Source organism: Lissotriton vulgaris, chromosome 8 (assembly GCF_964263255.1).
Source record: "Lissotriton vulgaris chromosome 8, aLisVul1.2, whole genome shotgun sequence".
NCBI lineage: Eukaryota > Metazoa > Chordata > Amphibia > Caudata > Salamandridae > Lissotriton > Lissotriton vulgaris.
The window spans coordinates 1,302,791,815-1,302,815,023 of NC_141696.1; the positions used below are offsets into that span (position 1 = coordinate 1,302,791,815).

At 45.4% G+C, this 23,209-nt stretch overlaps 1 protein-coding gene across 2 annotated transcripts in view; it reads left to right on the plus strand.

Moving 5' to 3' along the window:
• Nucleotides 1-7,069: 7,069 nt before the first annotated feature.
• C8H11orf65 (chromosome 8 C11orf65 homolog) overlaps nt 7,070-23,209 on the plus strand; it is a 262,871-nt gene continuing 246,731 nt past the window's right edge. For both annotated transcript variants that reach the window (XM_086933476.1, XM_086933477.1), the window contains exon 1: nt 7,070-7,178. In XM_086933476.1, the coding sequence (XP_086789602.1) occupies nt 7,092-7,178 (87 nt within the window). In that variant the 5' untranslated portion in view covers nt 7,070-7,091. The remainder of the gene's footprint in view (nt 7,179-23,209) is intronic.

Genomic DNA, 23,209 nt, shown 5'->3' on the forward strand with positions numbered 1-23,209 from the left:
CTTAATATATCGAGACCCTAGGGATCTCCTGGAGGGGAACCTAGTGAGAGCCATCTCCTCGCTCACGGCCCAGGTCACATTCTGGAACTCCCTCCCGTTGAATGTGCCAGCCAGGGTGGCACTGACCAAGATGATAATGCTACCCCGGCTTCTCTATTATTATACTAATTTACCAGTGTATGTGCCGGTCCGCATATTTAAGGGACTGGACACCCTCACCAGACGCCTCATCTGGAATAAGGGGAGACCCCGGGTAGCGCTAAAGACCCTGTACGCACCCACAGACGCTGGAGGCCTAGCGGTTCCCAATCAGGAGCTCTATTACTTAGCAGCGCAGCTGCAGTGGGTTGCCTATTGGCTGAGCGGTAAGAACCTAGTGGATACGGCCACGGCCGATACCATCCTATCCCCCACACAGGCGCTCACACTCTTCCACCCACTGACACTAGGCCGGCCTCCCACGCAGATCCATGTAGCGGTGGCAAAGCGGTGCTTCGCGCGGAGCCTCCGGCTCACCAAACATACGGTGCCCTATGCTCCGAACCTACCCCTGCTGGGGACACCCCTGGGCGCAGGCACACTGTCCTCGACCGAGCTGCGCAGCTGGACTGCAGCAGACCTGGACGACCTGGGCGGCCTGTACAGCGACGGAGAGCTGTTGCCCAACGAGACCTTGGCCGCGGACACAGAGCTACCGGTGGGTCAATTTCTGACACACGCCAGACTCCTCCATGAGTTGACAAGGGCGTGGGGTGACCTCAGGCGTGGGGTGACCTCAGCCACGAGCCGTCCACTCACCTACTCATCCAATACCTGCATGTGATGGGAGATGGGTCCCACATTGTGCATTGGCTTGCGCAAGCCTTACACAGCCATACGCAATTTTCTTCCCAGAGACTGAGGGAAAAATGGACGACCGACCATGGCACAGACTGGACGGACAACCAATGGAACGCTATTTTAGCAGGCGCCAGGGTCATTCCCCGCAACGCACGATTCAAGATTATCCAATACTACATCATCCACCGTGCATATCTGTCTCCGGACAAACTGAATCGCTACTTCGGACTCACTTCATCGGCATGTCCCAGATGCGGCCTCCTTGACTCGGACTCCCTACATGCACTCTGGAGCTGCGCTCATCTTACCTCGTATTGGTCTGCGATCACGGATATGTTAACAGCGGCCACAGGCGAAACCCTACCCAAGACGTGGGAAGTATGCCTATTGGGACTCTACAAGAGAACCAAGCAGACCAAGATGCGGGCACGCTTCTGGGACTTAGGCCTCATTACGGCCAAACGTCTTATCACACGACGTTCGAAAAGCGCCGCCCCGCCGCGCCCTGCAGACTGGCGTCGCTCTTTTGCCAACTGGGCCTGTGCGGAGAGTGTGTCACTCCATAGGGAGGAAACCGCGGGCCTACGGAAATACCCGATCGCCCAGGACTGGGACGCTGCCCTGATTGCATACCACCGCGCGTGCACCCAAGCCGGCATAGAGTACCGTCTCGACGCAGACCAGGGAGGGCCCACTTGATTGCTGTCCGCACCTGGCACAGACTCCGCCGCCCCTTTCCCCCCCCCCCTCCCATCCTTCCCCCCCGTCCCACGCGCCTCCCCTCCCCCCCTCCCCCCCCCGATGACTGAGGCCTTACACGACGGAAACGTCCCCTGCCGCTCTCGCCCCCCCGCCGCTCGCCCCCCTCCCCTCCCTTACCTTACAGCCGCGGCGACGCCGCCTCCTCCATTGTCCCCGCCCCTGCACGACCCACATAGGGTGCACCACACACAGCTAGGATCCTAGATGCACTACCACACACACGAATACTAGTCCAACAGTTATTGAAATGTTCCTCCCTCCCCCCTGTTTTAGGCTACCCAGTTAATTCTTTTGGTTGACACGGAGGCCGTTCATACTATGCCCTTGATAACGCCCGACCACCCTTCCTCGTCTGCATTTCACATAAAGCAGCTTAGATGCGCCCAGGACTAGGGAGCGGGCACCCAGCGACCCATGCGACATCGGAGGGTATGATGCTGCCTCTATCCTCCGTTACATTGACCAGGGAACTCCATTTCAAACAATGACTGTTGACTTTTCTTTTTGAACACGCTAGTTCCTTGTTGCAGTGCTGCGAACTGCGGGCACTGCACCATGAGTCACTTCCTGACACCGTCATTTATGAATTGATGCACTTCCACCAGCAACTGTTTGTTTTCACTCATGTGTAACTGATATGTCGACATGTACTGTCTGCTGGGTACTGTTTGTAGCAATAATTCGTTGTTCTGACACTGTATGAATAACTACTGGCTTATCTGTGAAACTAAATAAAGTTTGGGACCGTTGGTCTTAAAAAAAACAAAAAAAAACAAATGAGGAGCAAGTTGGCACAAGGCTAAGGCTCCTGGGACTTTCACCTCTACAACAGAGTCCTAAACAACTGTTCTTCCTTAGGAGGAAGCAGTGTATTTTCCTAGGTGTTCACAAAATAGAGTTTTCCATTTGGGGGAAGGGAGGAAGTGGGGAGGGTGAGGGTCGTTGGCTTGCTCACCTCACATGGCGGCCGCTGTTTGAGGCAGCTCCGAACACTGAAGCAATGCCGGTTTTGATATATTCAATTTAACATATTGAATCGGGCCTACCTTTCACCTAATCTTATTAACAGGATATCGCCTGGAGCAGACTCAAAATGGCCCAGATGTCAATTACCTGATGTAGACCTGGTCATATCCCCCCATGACTTCGTACTGGAGTTCTTAAAAAAAAAAAAACTTCCTTGGTTTCAGTCATAGAGTTCATTGTACCATTGGGAGGAGAGGGCCGGGCTGAGGAAATAACTTATCATGCAGACCTGGGATACTCTGGTGGAGGAATTCAAGATGGTGGCAAACAAATATGGTAGACACTGCCCTGAGTTATATACCCTGGCACTATGTAGATTGTCTATTATAACTAGACTTTTCAAATGCCTTTAACACTGCATAGATTAATAAGTACTTCACTTCCATGTTATTGGAGCGACGTGTAACCCCTCTTTCTCACTTTAATTCTATAGGACACTCTAGGTTAATAGGCTGTTGCTTTGCTTGGGCGCTATTGGCTGTTTTTTTTTTAAATGGTGTTTAATGAACTACTAATCGATGATGCACAGTTTAAACACTCCTGGTATTTTTCACATTCCTATATGACTTATGGTTCTCATAATGTACCCAATATGCAACAATAAAAATATTTAAAACATTTTTAAGTTGTCATTGAACTGCACTGTATTGCGGTAGCCTTTTCCTTCTTTTGTTGCTCATTGTTATAAATATAGCTGTTTTGACCCCCTCACACAAAGATGTGCTCCTTTTCGGAACATTGCCTCAGGGGTCTTCCACCATTTTCATAGTCCTAATTATCTACTTCATTTTTCACGCCGGATGCATTGGGTTTCATGTGCATTAACAGGACACATATCTGCTCTAAACTGACCAAAGGCACATATGAGCTGTCCTCTCGTCCTTCTGTACATTTCATTAGATACAAGAGTCTGCAAATGTATAGCAGCATTTATTTAGAACAATTCCAATGTGTGTATTGATTTAACTGACATGAAGATACCGTGGCCGTGAAATTGATCTTTGACGATTCTCTTTTTAATACTCGTTTTTCATACTTTCCATGCCTTCAGAGGTTTGGAATCAATTTTACCAGTGGAAAATATTTGCATGAGGTTGTGATTGATTTTATCGAACAGATTTTGTTACCGGTGACCTCATGTCTTTAGTGCTATTTCAAGATTCTTTATTTGGACTTGACGTTTCCATATTTCAGTCTGTCACGTACATAATATCCCACAAAAGCATTTTATGACATATATCACCCTTTTGCATCACATCTCGGAACACACTTTCATTTAATTGCCTTATTCACATTCCTAGTTGTTACAGGTTAAACTTTCATCAATGATATGTACTCACCTATCCAGATGGCTGTTTCCAGCGCTCTTAGCACGCAAGCTATGTAGGGAAACAAAATGGGAATCAAAATCACCAAGAAACAAGCATTTACAATGCAATAGGTCTCGCAATGACATTATTTTGAGCTATTGACATTGTAAATGGCAATGTCTTAAAAAAAAAATTTAAAGGCATTGTTATTTACAATACCAAAAGCAACACCTATTGCATTGCATAGCGCGGGTTTCCGTTAAGATGGCGCCACACTGATTAAAGTAAAAAATTACAATGCCTTTTATTTATGTTTTAAAAACCAAAACATAAAAAAGGCATTGCAATTTACAATGCCAATCGCGCAAACTCGAGTAAATGCGAGACCTATTGCATTGCAAATGCTTGTTTAAAAAACATTTGTACTGAACATTTAATCTGAAGAGTGGTTGCTGTATGCAGTACTTCAATAAAGTTAGATATCTTCTACCACTTTTAGTATCCCCACCCCAAAACATTAACAGCTTCCCTCCCCATCCCCACAGGTGGAAAATGAAAGACACAAGCACAATATATTATGCAACAGAGACACCTAGACACTAGTCTTGAAGCAACTGTGCCCAAGTCCAGATTCACATGTGCAGTCAAAAACTGGCAAGTCATTTCCCCGTTATTTGTGTCCAGGTACAAGAGAAGAGAGTGCTAAACTGTGAGGAATGTATCTCCATGTTTACCTACCTCAACAACAAAGCTCAGCTCTGATGACTCATCTTTAAAATGGGCGTACATCTAGTGTGCTCGCATACATCTAGCGTGCTCGCACAAATGTTGAGTCCACTAGAGAAAAACACACAGACTGCTAACCAGAACAAGTCCCAGAATCCGCCGTTATTACCTAAATATCCGTAACTGGCTCAATGGGCCTCGCGTGGCTTCTTAGCAGTTATGAGAGTTGATTTTGAATGTAACATATGCAGGAGCCGCGTTGAAAAAAAAAACACAGTTTCACCTTGTTATCATTGTACATTTTTTTGGTAGGGGGGGCTTGTCTGGGGGAATGGTCGGACAGATTTTGCCAGGACTTTGGGTTCCCTTCCGGCCCTGATGCGTACTCGGCCCAGTAAGGCGGCCATTTCCCAGTGTCTTCAACCCCACTGCACGTGAGCTGCAGTTCTGAACACACCGACCCGCTTTAACTCGATTACTTATGACTCGTGCAATAGCAACTTTAGATAAAAGCTATTTTTGTTCCCAACTCAACACATAACAAGCAACAGTTTCCCCTGTGGCTCGTGCAATATTTTCTCCGAGCAGTACATTGCAGAACGGAATGAAACAAGAGCGTCGAGGGTGAAGTATGCTTTATGAAACCAATAAAACAGCGTGACGTCTGCGGCCCTGAAGGGACAGTCCGGGTAGAGACGGACGTGCTTTTCCCCGGCAGGAGGAGTGACGAAGGGGCTGCTAAACCTTCGTGGCCTACCTGGCGCGAACTGTGAAAATATTTTATCTACGATCGTCTTAATTAAAGTAAGAGAGATTTAAGAGCAGGCCGTGCGTTGATGATAGATATGAAGTCCCAACGGACGAGACGTTCCAATGACTAACCGGTAAGGCCGAGATGTCGTTGCAGGTAAAGCGACCCCGGGGTAAACAATGACTGGATTCATGGCTGCGATGACGCAGCAACCGCGCACCTGGGACCCTGAACTCTGCGTCAACCTCGTATTTTATGTGGCCCTGGTGATCCGCAATGAAGAGATATTCCTCACAATTAAATCACTCAGGTCTACTCCCGCCAGGCCGCCACGCTGCCTGCGACGACCCGGAAGCGGTTGGGCAGCCGGCCAATCGCAGCGCGGCCCCAACCGGAAGTCCCGCCCCCATCGCGGCGCGAGAGAGAAGCCACTGTCCGAGGAGCCCCGAGGGCTCCTGATCGAGTCCCGGTCCCGAGATGGGGGACCGGGTGAAGAGCGGCCGGGGGCATGAAGAAGGCGGGGCTCTCATGTGGTGAGAGTGCCCCCCAAAGCGCAACCGCCGCCCGAGAGGCACGCCGAGCACCGCCAGAACAGGTGAGTGTGTTGCGGAGGAGGAGGGGTGAGTGGAGGTGGGGTGTGCGCGTGTGTCTGTTGTAGTGTGTCTGTGCGTGCGTGTGTCTGTCTGCGCGTGTGTCTGTTAAAGGGGGGGTGCGTGTGTGTATGCAGTGTGTGTATGTGCGCATGCGTGCGGGAGCCTTTGTGTGAATGCGAATATCAGGCAGGGCGACGCGACGTGCACGCTCACGAGCTGCAATCTCCAGGAGGACAGGCTCGTCACAGTCTGCAGTCCACATTCCCCGGAAAGCGACAACATTAGTTGTCTCCCTAGACAGCAAAGCTTCGCTTTGCTTACGTCTAGGCGAGACCTAAAAAGGTGTCTTGAAAAACAACTTCATGCATAAGGCGTCTACATCTTGTTAAAGCTTTTTCGTTAATCAAATTTGCCTACAGGCCCTTCACAAGGAAGTGCCTTGTTGTAAGGAGTAAAATATACTCATTCCATTCTTTATTTCATAAACACTGTAAAAAAGAATAGATATTTTCTAATGTAAAAGGCTACCATGCGTTCCTTATCAGATCAATAGGATATCAAATCGATAGGATTAGGTCATTGTACATATGTTAAACACTGCAGAATTGAAGATGTGGCACTGCACATCAAATAGGTATGGGAATCTTCCATTTGAAGGAAAAAAATACTTGTTAGGATTAACGTGATGTAGATTTTAGTTGATCAATTTTACTGAGACAATTGTACTTCTGTACAATGGCAGGTACTCTGTAAAGATTTACATAATTATTACGTGTTCAATAATTACATTGCTTTGCCCATTCGTTGTTTTAAAATTCTCATGCTATTCATGATAATTTGAGACTGTAATCTTAGGGAATTGAACTTTGCATGTATCTCTGAAGTATGCATTTTAATGAGTATGTGTGTTTATGTCGCTTTGCCTGACATAAGATTTTATGTTGAGTTTTAATTTAGGATACAGGTAATTGTTTTTTTTTGCTTGTGAAGCACAAGTGATGGCACTGCACTTAAACGAAATATTCATTTATGTATATATAATTGAATTATATATTTCGCAGATCTTCGAAAGTCTCATTGATAATGGATTCTGTGAAAATCAGTGATGAAATAATGGCAAATCGTGTCAAGGCAGCAACAATAATTCAAAGGGCATGGAGAAAGCATATTGTAAGTATGTCTTCCAAACCCAAACTAACATGCCACATCTTTAGATATGGGTATTTACATTGTTAGATTTGATCTTTATGCTTCAAATCTGTTTTATTGTATTTCAAGAAAATTCAAACCAGCAAACACAGAGCTAAATCGGCATAACAAAACTCGAATGAAACCTCCACCCCCCTAATCCCTTGAACTACTCACATCCAGTATCATCATTTTAGTAGCTCACTATTCGGCGTCTGCGGGCCCACTCCGGGCTTCCTCCCCAGTCTGTGCCAAGGTGTCTGGTTCCAATAGTTGCAGCTGGCAAAGGTATCTGGGGCAAGTCAATTCCATAAACTCCCCAGGGAGGAGAGCAATGAAAGGACGCCAAAGCTGTCTGTAGGAGTCACCCTGATTGGTTAGCATGAGAGTTCGTTTCTCCATCCCTAATATGTGCCATAGTCGGTGCCCCAATGTGAAAATGTGAAAGGATGTTTTGTAGGGCTGCCCCTAGTGCGAGGCCAGTTATGTCACCCCCTTTGGGATTTAAGCGGAAAGTGAGAGCGTTCTGGAGCCCGTGGATAACATATGCGAGGAAAAGAGACAGCTTCCTGTCAAAGTAGGTATCTGTATCAGTAAATCTCATGTCCCAATACCATGTAAGTTTGGGACAGTCCTACAGCAAATGAAGCAGCATCCCAGGAGACTTCAGTTGTATTTTCATTTAACTGGATTTATGACAAGCATTGAGATATAAAGATCTGTGACATATGTTTATTTGTAAGATTGCCTAGGGATATACTTTTGACTTGAATAGTCCCTGCCCTAGGAATTGCTAAATCAATTCTACAGGGGGTCCTAGTTACTTTTCAATATATGTGAAGTCCACATTACCCAGAATCTTGGCCAGTGGGGAAGGAAACAAGGACCGAGTTTTAAATGTCGCCACCCGATCCCACACTTCAACAGTTGCTTTAGTGACCAGGAGAGGAGTGTGTGGCGTAGAAATAGGATTTGCCACTGATGCGCCCCAGCTACTGCACTGTCGATAAGCAGCCAGCTCTTCTCGGACTTCTTTCTGGTCCATTTCACCAAATAGCGGAGTTGCGCTGCCTAGTAGTAATGTAGGAGTTTGGGGATCCCCAAACCCCCTCTCGCATGGACTGGTAATTCTGTTCCCGGCTCATGCTGGGCATCCCCTCTGCCCAGACGAAGCAGCACATCCCCCCTGCAGTGACTGAAGCATGCCTATGGGAGGCTCTATTTGGAGGGTCTGACCGGAAACAGGATCTTCGGAAGGGCAGTCATTTTTAATGTCGCTACTTGGCCGAGCCAGTGCAGCCAAATCCCTCTGTATCTTCTTGAGCAGAGTTTGATAGCTAGGGGCTGCTGTCGCTTTCACTGTTTGGGCTAATTGGACCCCAGGAAGGGGATGGAGGTAGTCAACCATTGTATCTGATATTGGCGAACCAGCATCGTCTCTGCCACAGAAGGGACCAAAAGGTTGAGGGCCTGCGATTTCTGGACACTAATACAGAATCGAGAAGCTGTTCGAATGTCCTAGATCTCTGCCAGAAAGGCTGGGAGACCCTGAGTGGGTCATCCAGTGCCACTAACGCGTCATAAACATAATGGCTAATAATGTATTCCTGCCCACCGAAGCAGACCCCAGTGATGGTCGGGTTGTTCCATATGCACTAAGCAAGAGGCTCCATATATAGAGCAAATAGCAGTGGCGACCGCGGGCATCCCTGATGAATTCCTCTGTGAATTGGAAATGGAGCTTAGGTCTGCCCATTAACTCAGACCGTTGGTTGTGGTACCCCATAATTACTGAGGACCCAGGTCATATGGGCCCAACTGCGCTTTAAGAATGCTTGTGAATGATGTAATATGCACATGAATATTGTATGGTATGAGCCACATTGCTTTTTGTCTTTCCCAGGCTTGGAAATAGCAACAATGGAGGCATCCAGCATCTAAGGCGGCTCAGTCCATGGGCGAGCTATGGAGTTAAAGAGCAGGCCCAGAAGGTTTTTATAAAAGAGGGCCAGAAAACCATCCGGTCATGGAGATTTTAGGGGTTTCTGTTTAGCAATAGCAGAGATAACTTCCTCTACTCAGATCGGGCGGTCTAGAGTGTCCATCTGGTCCGGCTTCAGGTGAGTACACACCTCTTCGAGGTAGATACCAGGAATATCTGAGGCTAAGTTTTGCTCAGAGTAGAGCCGCTCATACAAGTCCCAGAAGGTGGACGCAATGGGGGTCATCTCCTACGTTGTTGGTACTGTCCGGCGCTAGAAAGGAATCCCCCCGCAGCTTGTCGTTGCACTCCAAGTCTGTGTGATAGCAACTGCCCACACTTGTCCCCCTCATGTAAAAGAAGTGGCATAGTCTGAGCAAGGCATATTCAACCTTATCCAGGTCTAGTCCTTCTAACTGCGCGTGCACTGCCTCTAGCCACCGCCAGACTCTGGGGGAACCTGTGGGTTTGTGGATTCGTTCCAGTCCTGAACTTCTTTGTGTGGGCTCTCTCTCTTGTCGTGATGGATTTTGTTGTCTGCCGCCGAAAGAGCAATCAATTTCCCCCGGACGACGATTTTAAGGGTATCCCACAGGGTGGTGATGGGGGTCTCAGCAGTATCATTGATAGCAAGAAAGTCAGCTATCACGTGGGTAACCCCTCTTCACTGCCATAGGCCTCTGCAGTAGACTCTCCCACAGTCTCCAGGGTCGGGGAATGCGTCACGCTGGTGTCAGGTCCATAGTAAGAGTTACCGCAGCGTAGTTTGATAATGATTGTGCCTCTATTTCTATTGTTGTAACCAAAGTCTGAACCTCCCTTGTCCTTAGGAAATAAGTGGAGTATAGGTCTTATGGGTTTGTGAGTAGAATCTGTAGTATTGTTTTGTGCTTGAGGATGCTGGTTGGTAAAATTTCCCGTAAGCCTTTCTCCCTAAGTCAGTGTGGTCCCTCCTGAGAAAGGGCCTCAGCGTGCCCATTGTGCTGCGCCGATCTGTCACATTTGTTGTTTAAGACTAGATTAAAGTCTCCCCCCAACAGCACCTTCCTATCTTGGGATGCCATCCCCTCTGCCACAGCTCGTTGGAGGAAAAGTTTCTAACATTAAATAGGGGCATATAGAGAAGCCAATTTGAAGGCACAGTCTCTCACAATCACATTATATGCCAAAAGCCACCCTTTGATGTCTGCTAGTTTAAAGCCCACCCAGCCTCGAAAAGAAAAAGAGACCAAAATGGCCACCCAGCTGTTTTGGAGGCGACAGAGGGGAAGCTCTGATGCGGGAAGGCGCAGGATTGTAGTCTGTGCCAGTCTCTGGAGAAGAAATAGGTCTCCTGCAGTAGACATACGTTGGGCCCAGTCTTTTCCAGATAAGACAATCATTCTGCTCTTGGTCGGATTGTTGAACCCCGTTACATTGATGTGATGACCTTTAACTTACCGTGAGTGGAGGAGAAGAGAAGAAACGGCAGTAGCAGCTGCCCAGATGTGTAACCAATCATCCCCCAGTAGACCCAGACAAACACCTTGTGTGTGAAAACCTAGAGTTTAGTGCCTACATATGGAATATGAGTACTCCCTTCAACAGAAACACAAACTTTACTTTTGGCAGAAACCTAGTCCCTTTAACACTTAATGCACTGGTGGAGGCCAGTAATGTTCCATAGGGATCCAGTGCGTAGGGGCCCATTAGAGTATCTCAAACACTGCTCTGAGAGGTCTCAGCCCTTCGCTCCCCCACCCCAGCAGCCCACCTGTCCCTCCATCACTAAGGAATGAGGTCTGAAGAAATCAATGATGCTCAGGTTGTTTCCAGCTGATTGGGTTTGCCAGGCAGAGCACCCAACACTGCCTGCCATTCTGTGGCCATGGTTGCTGGCTCTGCGCATAGTCTCTTAGTGAAGGCACGCCCCTCGTGCCAACGGAGATGCTTCCGTGCCTTCTGAACCCAAGGGCTGGCCTGCAGTCTCTGCTCCGTAGGCTCCTCAATGTTCAGCACCTGACAGGCCTCACCCAAGAAACGGAGTTGATGTAGTTTCTTCCGCTCAGCGAAAAACTAAGCTGAACTGGTGGCCCCATGAGTAGGCAATGCCTTTGTCCCAGAGGAAGGTGGTCATGGGGCAAAAGTTTCATTGTTTCTGCATGGTGAAGGCTGATAGATCTTGATAGTGCCAACTTATGCCCCGTAATTGCAGAGGATGAATTTCTCTGGTGTTGCGAAGGATGGTTTCTTTGAGTTGAAATTCATGAACACATGCCAAGATGCCAGCTGGCCGAGCATTCTCTGGTCTCTGGGGACTCCCCCTATGTACTCTGCCAAGCTGTATCTCCCGGTCAACCGGTGATTTCAGGATCTGAAGGAACAAGGCCTCCATGTACTCCCCAATGTCTGCACCCTCAAGTTTGGTTGGTGCCCCTCTGATGTGGATGTTATTCCGTTCTCTAGATCCTCCACGTGGGCCTGCAAATCGGTCTGTTGGTCCCTGAGGCAGCATACCTCCTGTTGGAGCTGTTCAATTTCTTTGTCGCAGCTAGACTCATGGTCCTCAAGAGTGGAGCCTCTGTCCCCCACTTCTGTCAGTTCACACCGTACATGTTATGTTATTCGGATTTATATCTTGCGCAGCTGCCCCAGCAAAGGGGCGTCCTGGCGCTGGGGCATCCTTTAAGTCCTGGGAGAGGCCTCTTTTAACTGTCTGGAAGTCATCTCACAGGGAGGCAAACAGTGCCTCCAGGAATGATTGGGTCACCAGACCCTCACAGTCATCTCCGTCTGCTCCTGCTGAGTCAGTGGAAGCTGTTTCCTGGGCGATCCCCCATTTGGTTCGCTCAGCATCTACTTAAGGGATCTCTCTTTTTGTTTGCCATAACACAGTCATAGTCACTAAAAGATGGGTCTTCTTGACTTTCCCAGTAGGCGTACCTCGTCGGGCCTACAGCGGGCCACAGCTTGACTTTGTCACGTTTTTCACCTTTGAGTGGCCCCGGGTGTCTTAGAGCTCACTGCATGCCATGTGTTGCTATATTCAGCCTAAAGAGATGGATCCTGCCCGGCACTGCCTGGTGCTAGGCTGCCTCCAGAGTGGGAGGAGGCACCGTAGGGGCAGTGCTATGTGCTAGGGGGGGGCAAAGGAGTGGGGGCGGGCGACTGAAGCACCAGAGACAGAAGAACGAGAAGGTACGTCCTATTCCACCATCTTGGCAACGTCCCCTAGATTGTATCTTTAGCTCTATCCCAGGAATTCTTACCACCAGAATATTCTTTCCCAAACATTGTCATTGATGTTCAAATGTTGTCATTTCATTGGGAAAATTAGGATTACATCTATACTTTTGTGTTTGAAATGATTGTAGTACAAACCTAAACCCTCAGTATCTCACATCCGTAATCTCTGTGGGGGGTATGTGATTTTTGCGTGTCATTATATAGCTATAGCCAAGACAATTCTCCTTTTGTTTTTATGGGCAGACAGGTGGTGATGGAAGCAGGGAGGGGTGTAATGTGAACCCTTCAGCCACTGTTGGGATATGGTGCAGACATCCATTGGAATTTGTAGGGGGTCAGTCATTTTGCATTATGCTGCTATAGAAGGGCCACCCGATACCAACACTCAATATTGTTTTTTGTGGAATGTCTTGCAGGGCACAAAATATCAATATTATAAGAATTTGTTCCCAAAAATGAGTACTACATGGTATGGTATGTCAATTCTTTAAACATTTGTTATGATAATTGTAAAAATATCATTTGACTTCTATTAACAACTTCGGTTATCATAACTAAAACGCACAGGGTAGCTTTTCTTGTATGACTCTAGTGAATGTTGGCTTCAATGACCATCTATGTCTCCTGCCTCCGTTGGTTCATCTTGGTTGCTTCCTGGCAACTTAAAGATCAGCATGCTGGAGGCACTGCAGTCACAATATCACTCCTGACTTCTGCCTTCTTGTTGTAACTGAGGGGCTGCCTCCTATTTCCCTACTTCAGTTTATTTCTTTCTCCATCCCCATGTCATCCATTCCATTTGTTTGATATCACAAACGCCATGTTGTGACAGCTGTCTTGGATGTTTTTCTTTTGTATTCCTGTCCTCTCACCTCAGCTCACCCGTCCCCTGCCATACTACCTCATTGATAGCCTTTCCAGCCTACAGTGAGAGCATTTTTTATGTTCCTCCTGTTCTACTGCCTCTCCTTTGCCCTATACAGTTGTGGTGTGTGGTATTCTGCCTTCTTCTCTGCATGTGATGTTTTGGTATAGAATCCAGATATGTCATATGCAGAATGTGTAATGGGTCATTGACTGAGGTGAGGTCATGACATTCTATCAGAGGGTTTGTAAGTAAACCTGGTCAGTTGATGCTAGACCTGCTGGTTGATGGATGGGATTTCTTGATGGAATAAAACCTAAGAAGAAACTGTATACCTGAGTCCAATTTCATGATTCAACCTGCTTCACTGGCATAGTCGGCATCTTCATCAAGAATCTCAACACAGAAGATTGGTGAGGAAGCTTTGTTTTCTTCCTTCTTTTAAGGACAACTTAATTCCAAGGTGAATTCTAAGTGATAATTACCTATTGGAATCATTAACTATTTATGGAAGATTTTTGAAGTTTAAGATGTTACTTAATTGCGTATACAATTAAGGATTGGTAGCATCGCCGCACTATTACCTTGGCTGATCCCAAAGTTATTCATAATCTGATAGCTTGGTGTTTTTATCGGTGCAGGCTCATCCTTTATATATATATATTTCATCGGAGGTATGGAGAGATTCTTGGAAAAGCTTATATAGACTTGTGAATCTCACCTCAGCGTATCATCAAATAGAATTAGAAGAGAAATGTAGAGACTTTACCTCATTCATAACGCCTTTTGGTACATATAGATTTAAGCACATACCCTTTGGTTTGGTATCGGCCTCTTTGGTCTTTCAGAGAGTCATGGAAAGATTTCTTCATGGTCTTCAAGGGATTTATGTGTACCAGGATGATATTTTGGTGTATGGTGACGATAGGAATCAGCATGATGGTCGATTAAGAAAGCTTTGGAGAAATTGTGTGATCACAATTTGACCATTAAGGCGGAGAAGTGTAAGTTTAAAACAAACTCAATAAATTATTTAGGTCACAATATCACCGATGAAGGGGTAAGGCCAAAGTCATCTGATCAACACTATAGAAAAGATGAGTTCTCCGTCATGTAAAAGTGAACTCATGAAGTTCTTAGATGTAGTGGAATACTATGCTAAATTTGTGAAAAATGTTGCTGATTGTGCAGTTAACATGAGACATTTGTTAAAGAAGGGAGTTGAGCATGACTGGTCTGAGTCTTGTGAGAAAGAATTTATGGAAATTAAGGAGAAACTGAAAACTGCTCCTTCTCTCAGTAGTTGTAACCCTAAATTTAAATCTATAATCATCACTGATGCAAGTGAAAAAGGCTTGGGTGCAGTCTTACAACAACTAGGTCCCAGTGGAATACAGACCATAATGTTTTTATCACGTACTGTCAAAGATCCTGAAACCAGATTTTCAGTGGTGGAGAGCGAATCTCGTGCTGTGTTTTGGGCCATACATTTTTTTTTTTAGATTTCTTTGTGGTGTTGAATTTTAGGTACGTACTGACCATAAACCTTTGATTGAAATATTTAGCAAAAAGGGACTGGACTCAATCTCCAGCAGAATTACTAAATGGGTGATTGGCTTGCAGGAATACAACTTTGTAATAAAATATATTCCTGGTTTGGATAACAAAGTAGCGGATGGATTGTCCCGTCTTACACCCAAGCCAGAACTTGTAGAGGAAGATTTTGAAGATGGTGAAGAGTGGGTCTGTGCAATTGATCAAGAGGAAATTTCTGAGAAAGGGTGGTGTGAGGAAATGCATCTGGATGAGACTTTGAATGAAGTCATGAAACTTATTAGGAAAGGTTGGATCAGTAGTATGCAGGGATTGGATGCCAGTAGGAAATTTTGGCCATCGCAAAATGAGCTATCTAATAATAAAGAATTGTTATCTCGTGGTACAAGAATAATTCCACCTACTAGTCTTAGAAAAGAGCTAATTGATATGGTGAATTCTTCACATGGAGGTTTAACCAAATGTAAAGAGAGATTACGTATGACATATTGGTGGCCGGGGATGGATATAGAAATTGAGCGGCTATTACGAGACTACATTCCATGTTCATTAAGCAATAAATCTAAAAGTCCTCATATTCAATCGATGGTTTTAAGAAGATGACCTTCTGGTCCTTGGCAAGATATCGCTCTTGATATTTTAGGTCTAGTTCATAGTAATGGTACACAATCTTTTGTCTTGGTTGTCATGGATATGTTTTCAAGATGGCCTGACATTTTCTTTTTATCAACTTTTGATTCTAGCCATGTTATCAAGTGTTTGAAATACTTGTTTGGTAAAGAAAGGGATTCCTGAATCCTTATTAACGGACAATGGAGTTCAACTTGTTTCTGAGGAGATGAGAAACGTTCTTTCTTCTAAAGTGATCACTCATAAAACATGTTCTCTCCATCATCCAGAAGCCAACGGGATGGTAGAGAGATTTAACCAAGTGATTAAAGAAACTATTTCTTTAGCAAAGTCTCTCTCTTTAGACAGGAAATCAGAGGTAATGAGGAAAATTGAGGAATATAGAATGTCTCCTCATTCCACGACAGGGAAAAGACCCTTCTTACTTTTCAGAGGAAGAGTTCCTAATACCAATGCAGAACCTGGTTGGATAAACAGGTATGAAATAAAGAAAGGAAGGAAAGTAAATGTGATGATCTTGATGTTCAAAGGAGAGATGAAGAGAAACCTTTATTAAGGAAGAAGTATTTTGAGGCAAAAAAGTCTGTAAAAACAACTAAAGTAGTTGTTAGTGATCTTGATATGATAAAACATCCAGATTTTATGAGAAACTCTTCTTCCAAATTCATGAAACCAATGAAGGTAACAAAAGTGTTTAAAAATGCGATAAAAACTCAAGATCATCGCATCTGGAACCTCAATAGAGTTGTTGTAGTTAAAGGAAAGATGTATCATAATTGAACCTGCTTCACAGTGCTAGCCCTTTCTTCCACACTACACAATTATGTTGTACCGACGGTCACATGGGGTGCTTTTATTTTTGGGCAGGCAGAGGGGTTTGCCCCCAGTTGTATCCTGTTCCTCCTCAATTGTCCTCCACCATCTTGCACTCACTGTCCGAACTGTCTCTACACCTTCACGCACACACAGCTCCCATGTAATGTTGGCAGTTATTTTGTTTTTGAAGTGGTTGTTGTACCCAAGTTGCTTCACCTACAAATTCTCCCTGTCGCACTTCACTCTGTGAACCCACTTTATCTGCTATACTTAGGCTACCAGCTTCTGGGTCTGTAGGCTTGTGCTTTACTGCATATTTCCACTTCTGTCTGAACACAGTAACATTATGATGATCCACACCAGTCCCTTTTCATTCTTCACCCCTCTGTTTTTGCTCGTTGACTTTTCTTTCCCCACCTCTGTATTCCACCACTGTCTCTTTCCATTCTAATCTTCAGTATTTCCTCACTATCTACTGCCATTTTTCCATCTACCCTTGTGTTAGAAGGTGGTTCAGACCATCTGAGCCACCCGGATTTTTTGTTTTTTGAACACCTAATTTTTTTGCTTTTACTGTGGGAGAGCCTCATAAGCTGGGACTCACCCACAGTGAACTCATGATGAAACAGACTGCATGTGGATTTCACCCGTACCTGCCTTGTGAAAGAAGTCTGCTGCGCTGCAGCCAGGATAAGGGGCACCGGACTGGTTACATGTAGACATGTGTGCACACGCATGTACACCCATGTAAGGGCTGCGCGGGGAAGATTTCTGTTGTGGCAGCCCATGAGTAGATACAGATAGAATGGTATGGCAGGAATTATGCAGAGTTGGGTGGTGACATGGAATAGGCTTTATAATATGGGGAGACACATGTATGGGAAAGTCAGTGTGCTTTACTATTACACTGTAGGAACACTCAATTACTCTCCCTTGGAGATTGGGACCACATGGGGTAGTTTCACTTCCCTAGGGCCTACAAATTCTAGACACGCACCAAAGTACACAGTAGGCTGTGTAAAAAGAAGTATTCAGCTGAGTCCAAAGCTATATCTGTACTGCTTATGGTTCATCCAGAAATGTCATATTCCTTTGACTCATCTCATAACCAGAGCCTGCCGGGTGCGACCTTGCCAGGCTGGCATAATTACCTTCCTCCCCAAACTGTAGAATCAGAGGCCTAGCCCTTTACTGAAAGCATTCGAAGAGCGAAAGTCTTCTCTCACTGTCACCCGGTGTCAGGCACCAGGCCTGATCCCGTCCCGAGCCATGAAGTGAGCTTTTCAGAGACCATGTGGCATGAGACCCCCCTGGACGCCGCCATTTTCAAGTATCCCTGAGGCCTGTGCTGGAAGGAGGAAGCAGGGGCAGCAAGGTGATGTGTCGCTGCATGATAGGACAGAAGGGCCTTCCTGCCAGCCCCCTCCAAATTCTTTTAAAAGGCCTTGCACAGGAAGAGGAGCTCTCTCTGGGGTGTGGTCTTGCTGAGGAAGGCTGGTGCTGGAGCCTGGCGCCATGGGCAGTTGGAAGGAGGAACCCCTGACTGTCCCAGGACTCTGGACTGCACTCTTTAGGGTGTCCAGTGCCAGTGAGGAGAAGTCTGGGCCTCTGCGCACGGAGGAGAGAGGCCCAGAAGGAGAGCCAGGTGAAAAGCTGGCACAGGGAGCCAGTGAAGACAGCTCCTTGCAGAGTAACCCTCTTGGAGGCAAGGGGGTGGTGAAAAGTGCTCCAGATGGCAATGGCTCGCCACCAGGAGCAAGAACAGGCCAAGATGGAGAAAATCGGTCTCCTAGGGGGCTGAGATATGCCCTCCCAAGAAGGTAGGCGACCTTTGACCTCTGATGAGACCGACGAGGAAACGCGTGGGGTTTCGCCGCCGGTCTTGGATGTGCACCCGGGGTGGGTCAGGTCCTGGGGGCTGTCACTAGAAGAAAGTAAAGTCAGGGAGCACCGTCGCGCTGCCCGTGAAATGTCTCCAAGAGGTGCCAGTAGCCCACCCTGGCCCGCAACAACGGAGGTTGGGGAGCTCCGTCGTGCCCCCCACAAAGAGGTACCTGGGACCCAGGACCCCCAAATCCGGGCCCTGCAGAAGACGTAGCCGGGGAGCGCCGTTGCACTCCCCATGAAGATCTCAGGGGCCCAGGATTACCAACTCCGGGCCCCCGATGTCTGTTGCGACAAAAATGGGTAGCAAGAGAAAGGTGATAGAGTAAAGAAAATACTATTTAGATGCAATCTCAGTCAAAGACTAACACTTGTATTCCTGTACTACTATATTTCAGTACTTGCTACTTTTTACATTTAAATCTTTGTTTTTGATAATGAATTAGTACAATACAGACCCATGTCAAGCTTTATTGGCAGTTTTAATATATTCGGGCTAAATTACGAGCTAGACGTGGGACAGCCAAAAAAGAAAGCAGTAGAGTCCAAAGATAATGTAAACTAATTTATAATGGGTAAGGAAGAAGGTTAAGCTAAGCTTTAGGGTAATGTTTTGGGGAATGTTCTGCAATACGGTTGGTGCGAGAGATGTTAGGGTCAGGGTAAGGGCAAGAGAAAGTGTTAAGGTTATGTATGTTGTTGGGGATTAGGATAGGTTGAAGGTCTGGGTTAGGATTAACCTAGCATAGACAACCTTTCAATTCAAATACTAGTACTTCACAGTTTTACTATAGACACCTGGAGGGTGCAATTCTGAAACTTTCACGTTAGTGTAGTTGTACACCGAAACAACGCACTTGATTTCCCAACTGTTCCATATACTGGTTTAATTATAAGGGAGCTATGATTAGCCCGTCATGGACTGGTTCTGGTGTGCCCCAAAGGTCCATTCGAAGGTGACCATGTGGGGTGGCACTAAGTATTTAGTAGAAGGTGTAGGTTCATTCGATAAGGGAGCGGTAAGTAATATACAGAGGGACATGTAGGTCAGTTTATGACTAGTATTCACAAAACAATAGTATTCAGGTGCTCACACAAGTAAGTGACAATAAGCGAGACGTTTAAAGTGAGGGTGATATTAAAATAAAGACATTGCATTGACAACAATAGTAGGAACGCCTCAAATTTTTTTTGCAGAGTGAAAGGAGTTCCTTTTGTAGGGGGTCGACGGGGTTTCGATCTCAAATACTCGATCACCTTCAGGATATACAGTAGGTGAGCAAGCTGAATGTAAAATTAGGAGGGGAGGGGGGAGAAACGGGATAGTAAATATAATATAGTCTGATCCTGGATATTACTACATACATTATAGTTATGTCACTATGTGAATATGGTGCTCCAAGTGAGCAATTATGCATAGTCAAATCACTTGTTTACAACATGCAGGCATTTTCCATTTCAGATTTTAGCCATTCAGATTTGTTTATAAGCGTAGTTAAAAGATAAAGTAAATAATAAGTAAGTAAAGAAAAGAGAGGCGCCAGAGAGAAAGATTTTGGCAGGAGGTGCACCTGGTGTGCGGGCAGGGCATGCTCATTAGCAAAAAGATTAAAAATTGCGCGTGTGAATGATTCTATCGGCAACTGTACAGGGTATGGAGTACACAACTTACTGGGTCCGATCAGGGGAATTGAAAGGAATAAAAACCTGTGGAGCGGCTGTGTTTAGAGTGAAAACTTCTAAGATTTGTCCAAAGTCATTGGAACAGAAGAGTGAAGTGCGAAATCAGAGCGCAAATGGCAGTAGTACATACTTAATTCTGGCAAGCGGGTAATTTAATTTGCTAGGTGTAAGGCGGTTTAAGCAGCATTAATTGGAAGAGCGAACCGCTGCGATAGTTTCCATAGTAGTGCGTAAGGACCGGGTGTGATGGTAACTAGGTAAGGTAGGTGTATTAAAATTATACAATTATACACGAATGCACGGGTTGTATGTAAGGGTTAATTAAAGGAGCGCATAAGTAAGATGCACTTACTGTAGTACCAGGAATGAATCCCCCGATACTTTTTGAACAGCTGGGTTGTTATTGGGCATCGTTCTCGGACTATTGTCTAATTAAGATAGAGATAAGAGTCTTATCTCTGCCTTAAGTGGACAATTAGACGTGCTGAGCCTTAAAGATAAGTGTAGAGAAGCGAAGAGTGCTACTTACTATTTCGGACGATCACAGAGCCATAAATGAAGCCTGGAATCAAAGAGCGTAGCGTCTCCTGCTGCTTCGGAAAGCAGCAGGACACACTCCGCTCTTCGCTTCCAGGCTTCATTCATTTTCCCTTAAGCCATTGAGCTGATGAGCTTGTGGAGATGCACCTGGGTGCCTGTGAGAGGTACTGAGACTTGAAATGATTGTGGGATTCTGCTCAGCAACTCCATATTATTTTTTTATTTTTTTATTTCTACTGATGACAGATGATATCCAGAAACATATGTCTAGAGATTTACAGCACTAACCTGCACCAACTTTAGTGGAATACTCCAGTAAATATTCAAGTAAGCATGTATAATGAAGTGCATTTACCATGATGCTAAGGGGCGAACTTTGCTGGGAGGTGAAGAAGTGTGCTCCCACCCCTTCCTGTTTGAAAAGGCTCCCTTGAGCCATTGAGCTGACAAGCTTGTGTAGATGCACCTGGGTGTCTGTGAATGTTACGGAGACCTGAAAGGAGTGTGGCAGCCTGCTCAGCAACCCCAGACTAAATTTGTTTTTTTATTTCTACTGATGACAGATGATTTCCAGAAACACGTGTCTAGAGATTTACAGCACTAACCTGCACCAACTTTGGTGGAATACTCCAGTAAATATTTAAGTAAGCATGCACCATGAAGTCCATTTACCATAATGCTAAGGGGCGAACTGTGCTGGGAGGTGAAGCAGTGTGCTCCCACCCTTCCTGTTTGAAAAGGCTCCCTTGAGCCATTGAGCTGATGAGATTGTGGAGATGCACCTGGGTGCCTGTGAGAGGTACTGAAACCTGAAAAATGATGGCAGCCTGCTCAGCAATCCCTGATTAAATTCATTTTTTTATTTTTACAGATGATGGATGATATCCAGAAACATGTTTCTAGAGATTTACTGCAGTAACCTGCACCAAATTTCTTCCTGGTGTTATCTTTTATTAAAGGCAACTTTGTAATAATCTCTGTAGTGACTAACGTCACACTTCTCTCTACGAGTATGTTTCAAAGCTCCATGTAATAAACGATTGCCAAATTAACATGCTGAGTAAAATTACTCATGTTGTTTTGGTTGCTTAAAATGCATGATTGAAGTAAGCAAATGATTGACTCTGTTACAGATACAAGAGAAAGGGCTATATATTTAATCCGGGTTTGAGTTGCTTGTTTAATTCCACAAATACTGTATGACTTGGCAACAAACTGTTGAAAAATCTTAAGGGACCAAACTCCACTTTAGTCTAAATCCCCAAACTTGTCTACTAGTCTCCCAAAGGTTTGAAACATAAAACAAAAAGTTACAGATATATGGGTTGTGATCGCTCAAACCTGACTCCAAAATAGTGACCTGTTACAGTGATCCACTATACCTGCTTTCCATTGATAATCTGATGGTGGAGCAACCCCTTTCTGTGAATGTAGGCATGAATAAAGAGTCATATAAAACTGCCTCATGAAGATAAATTAGATTCTTATCACCCAGCCGATTGTAAATCACTGCTCCCTGATAATTGTGCTGCAAATATTGAACATGTTCACTTTAACTTGCTAAAAAGGATTTTGCTGAGTTAAAATGGGGCTGAGCGTAATGTTGCAATCCCATCCAGTGACTATCATCAACATTATTAAAAAGATTGAATAATGGCAACATTGCTTGTGGAAAAGTTATTGTTGTAAAAGTTACCAACCAACAGGTGAAGGCCACTGTAGGCATGATCATCTTTTGTGCAGTGTACCCCCTAATATTCACCTTGACTGGTTTGCTGGCTGTAGAACTCTTTGCACTTTACCCCTGCTAATAACATGTAAAGTGCCTTTGCTTCCTGAAAAGTAACTTTAAGAAAGTTACTTTTCTCCTGCCTGAAAATCCCGGAGGCAGATTTGCATTTGCTCTCAAACTTCTTTTAGCCACTAATTAGCACTTAAATAGGCATGAAAAGGGTGTGAAATGTCTCCTAGGAGCAAATAATAGGCTGACCTGAATGGGCAAAGGTAATTCCTCAGACCTCTCAGGAAATGCAGGATGTGGGCTGTGAGCCTCCTTTTTGCCATTAAATCCTGCTTTAGTGTCAAAGCCTGCTTGGCCATTCTGCTGGGTGTGCATGCAACACCTAGGTTGCAATTAAAAGGCAGGAACATGATGCCTAGAAAATTCTTGTGTATCATCTGTCTGGTTGCTGAAAGACCTGCTTTGTCCCACCAGACTTCTGTTTTACATACAAAACTGGGGGTTCACTTGAAAGGAAGGGAAATAGAACTGCAAAACGTTCCTTGTATATCTACTGTCTAATTGCTGGAAACCCCTACTTTGGTTCTACCAGACTTTGGCTTCTGGGTTTACGAGGGATACTGTGGCGGTTTCAAACTAGATTTAAATGTTAGATGAGAAAGGACACTCAGACTACCATAGTACACTCCCCACACACATCACTAACCCTCAGAGCCTAAGTTGAGTGTGGCCGAAGAGACCATTCCTGCAACTGCATAGCTGACCAATGGCAACTGGACCTGTATTGGAGCCTGTTGTTGGCATCTGCTTGACACCCTGAGAGTATCTAAATGCCTCCCTTGAGGTCCTGGGGGGCATTAGAAGTGTACTTCTGTGATGAATTGGGACTTAAAGGACTAAGGGTCTGATTTAGATCTCGGCCGACAGGTATCCTGCCTGCCAAAATATAAATCCTCAGCTATTCTATGGTATTCATATTTCGGAGGACGGAATATCTATCCTTCACCGTTGTGATAGTGTAACCCTTCTGTCAAGATCTAAATCGGGCTCTAAGTCAGAAGGTAAAATCTTTGACCAGGACGAACTTGGTAGGT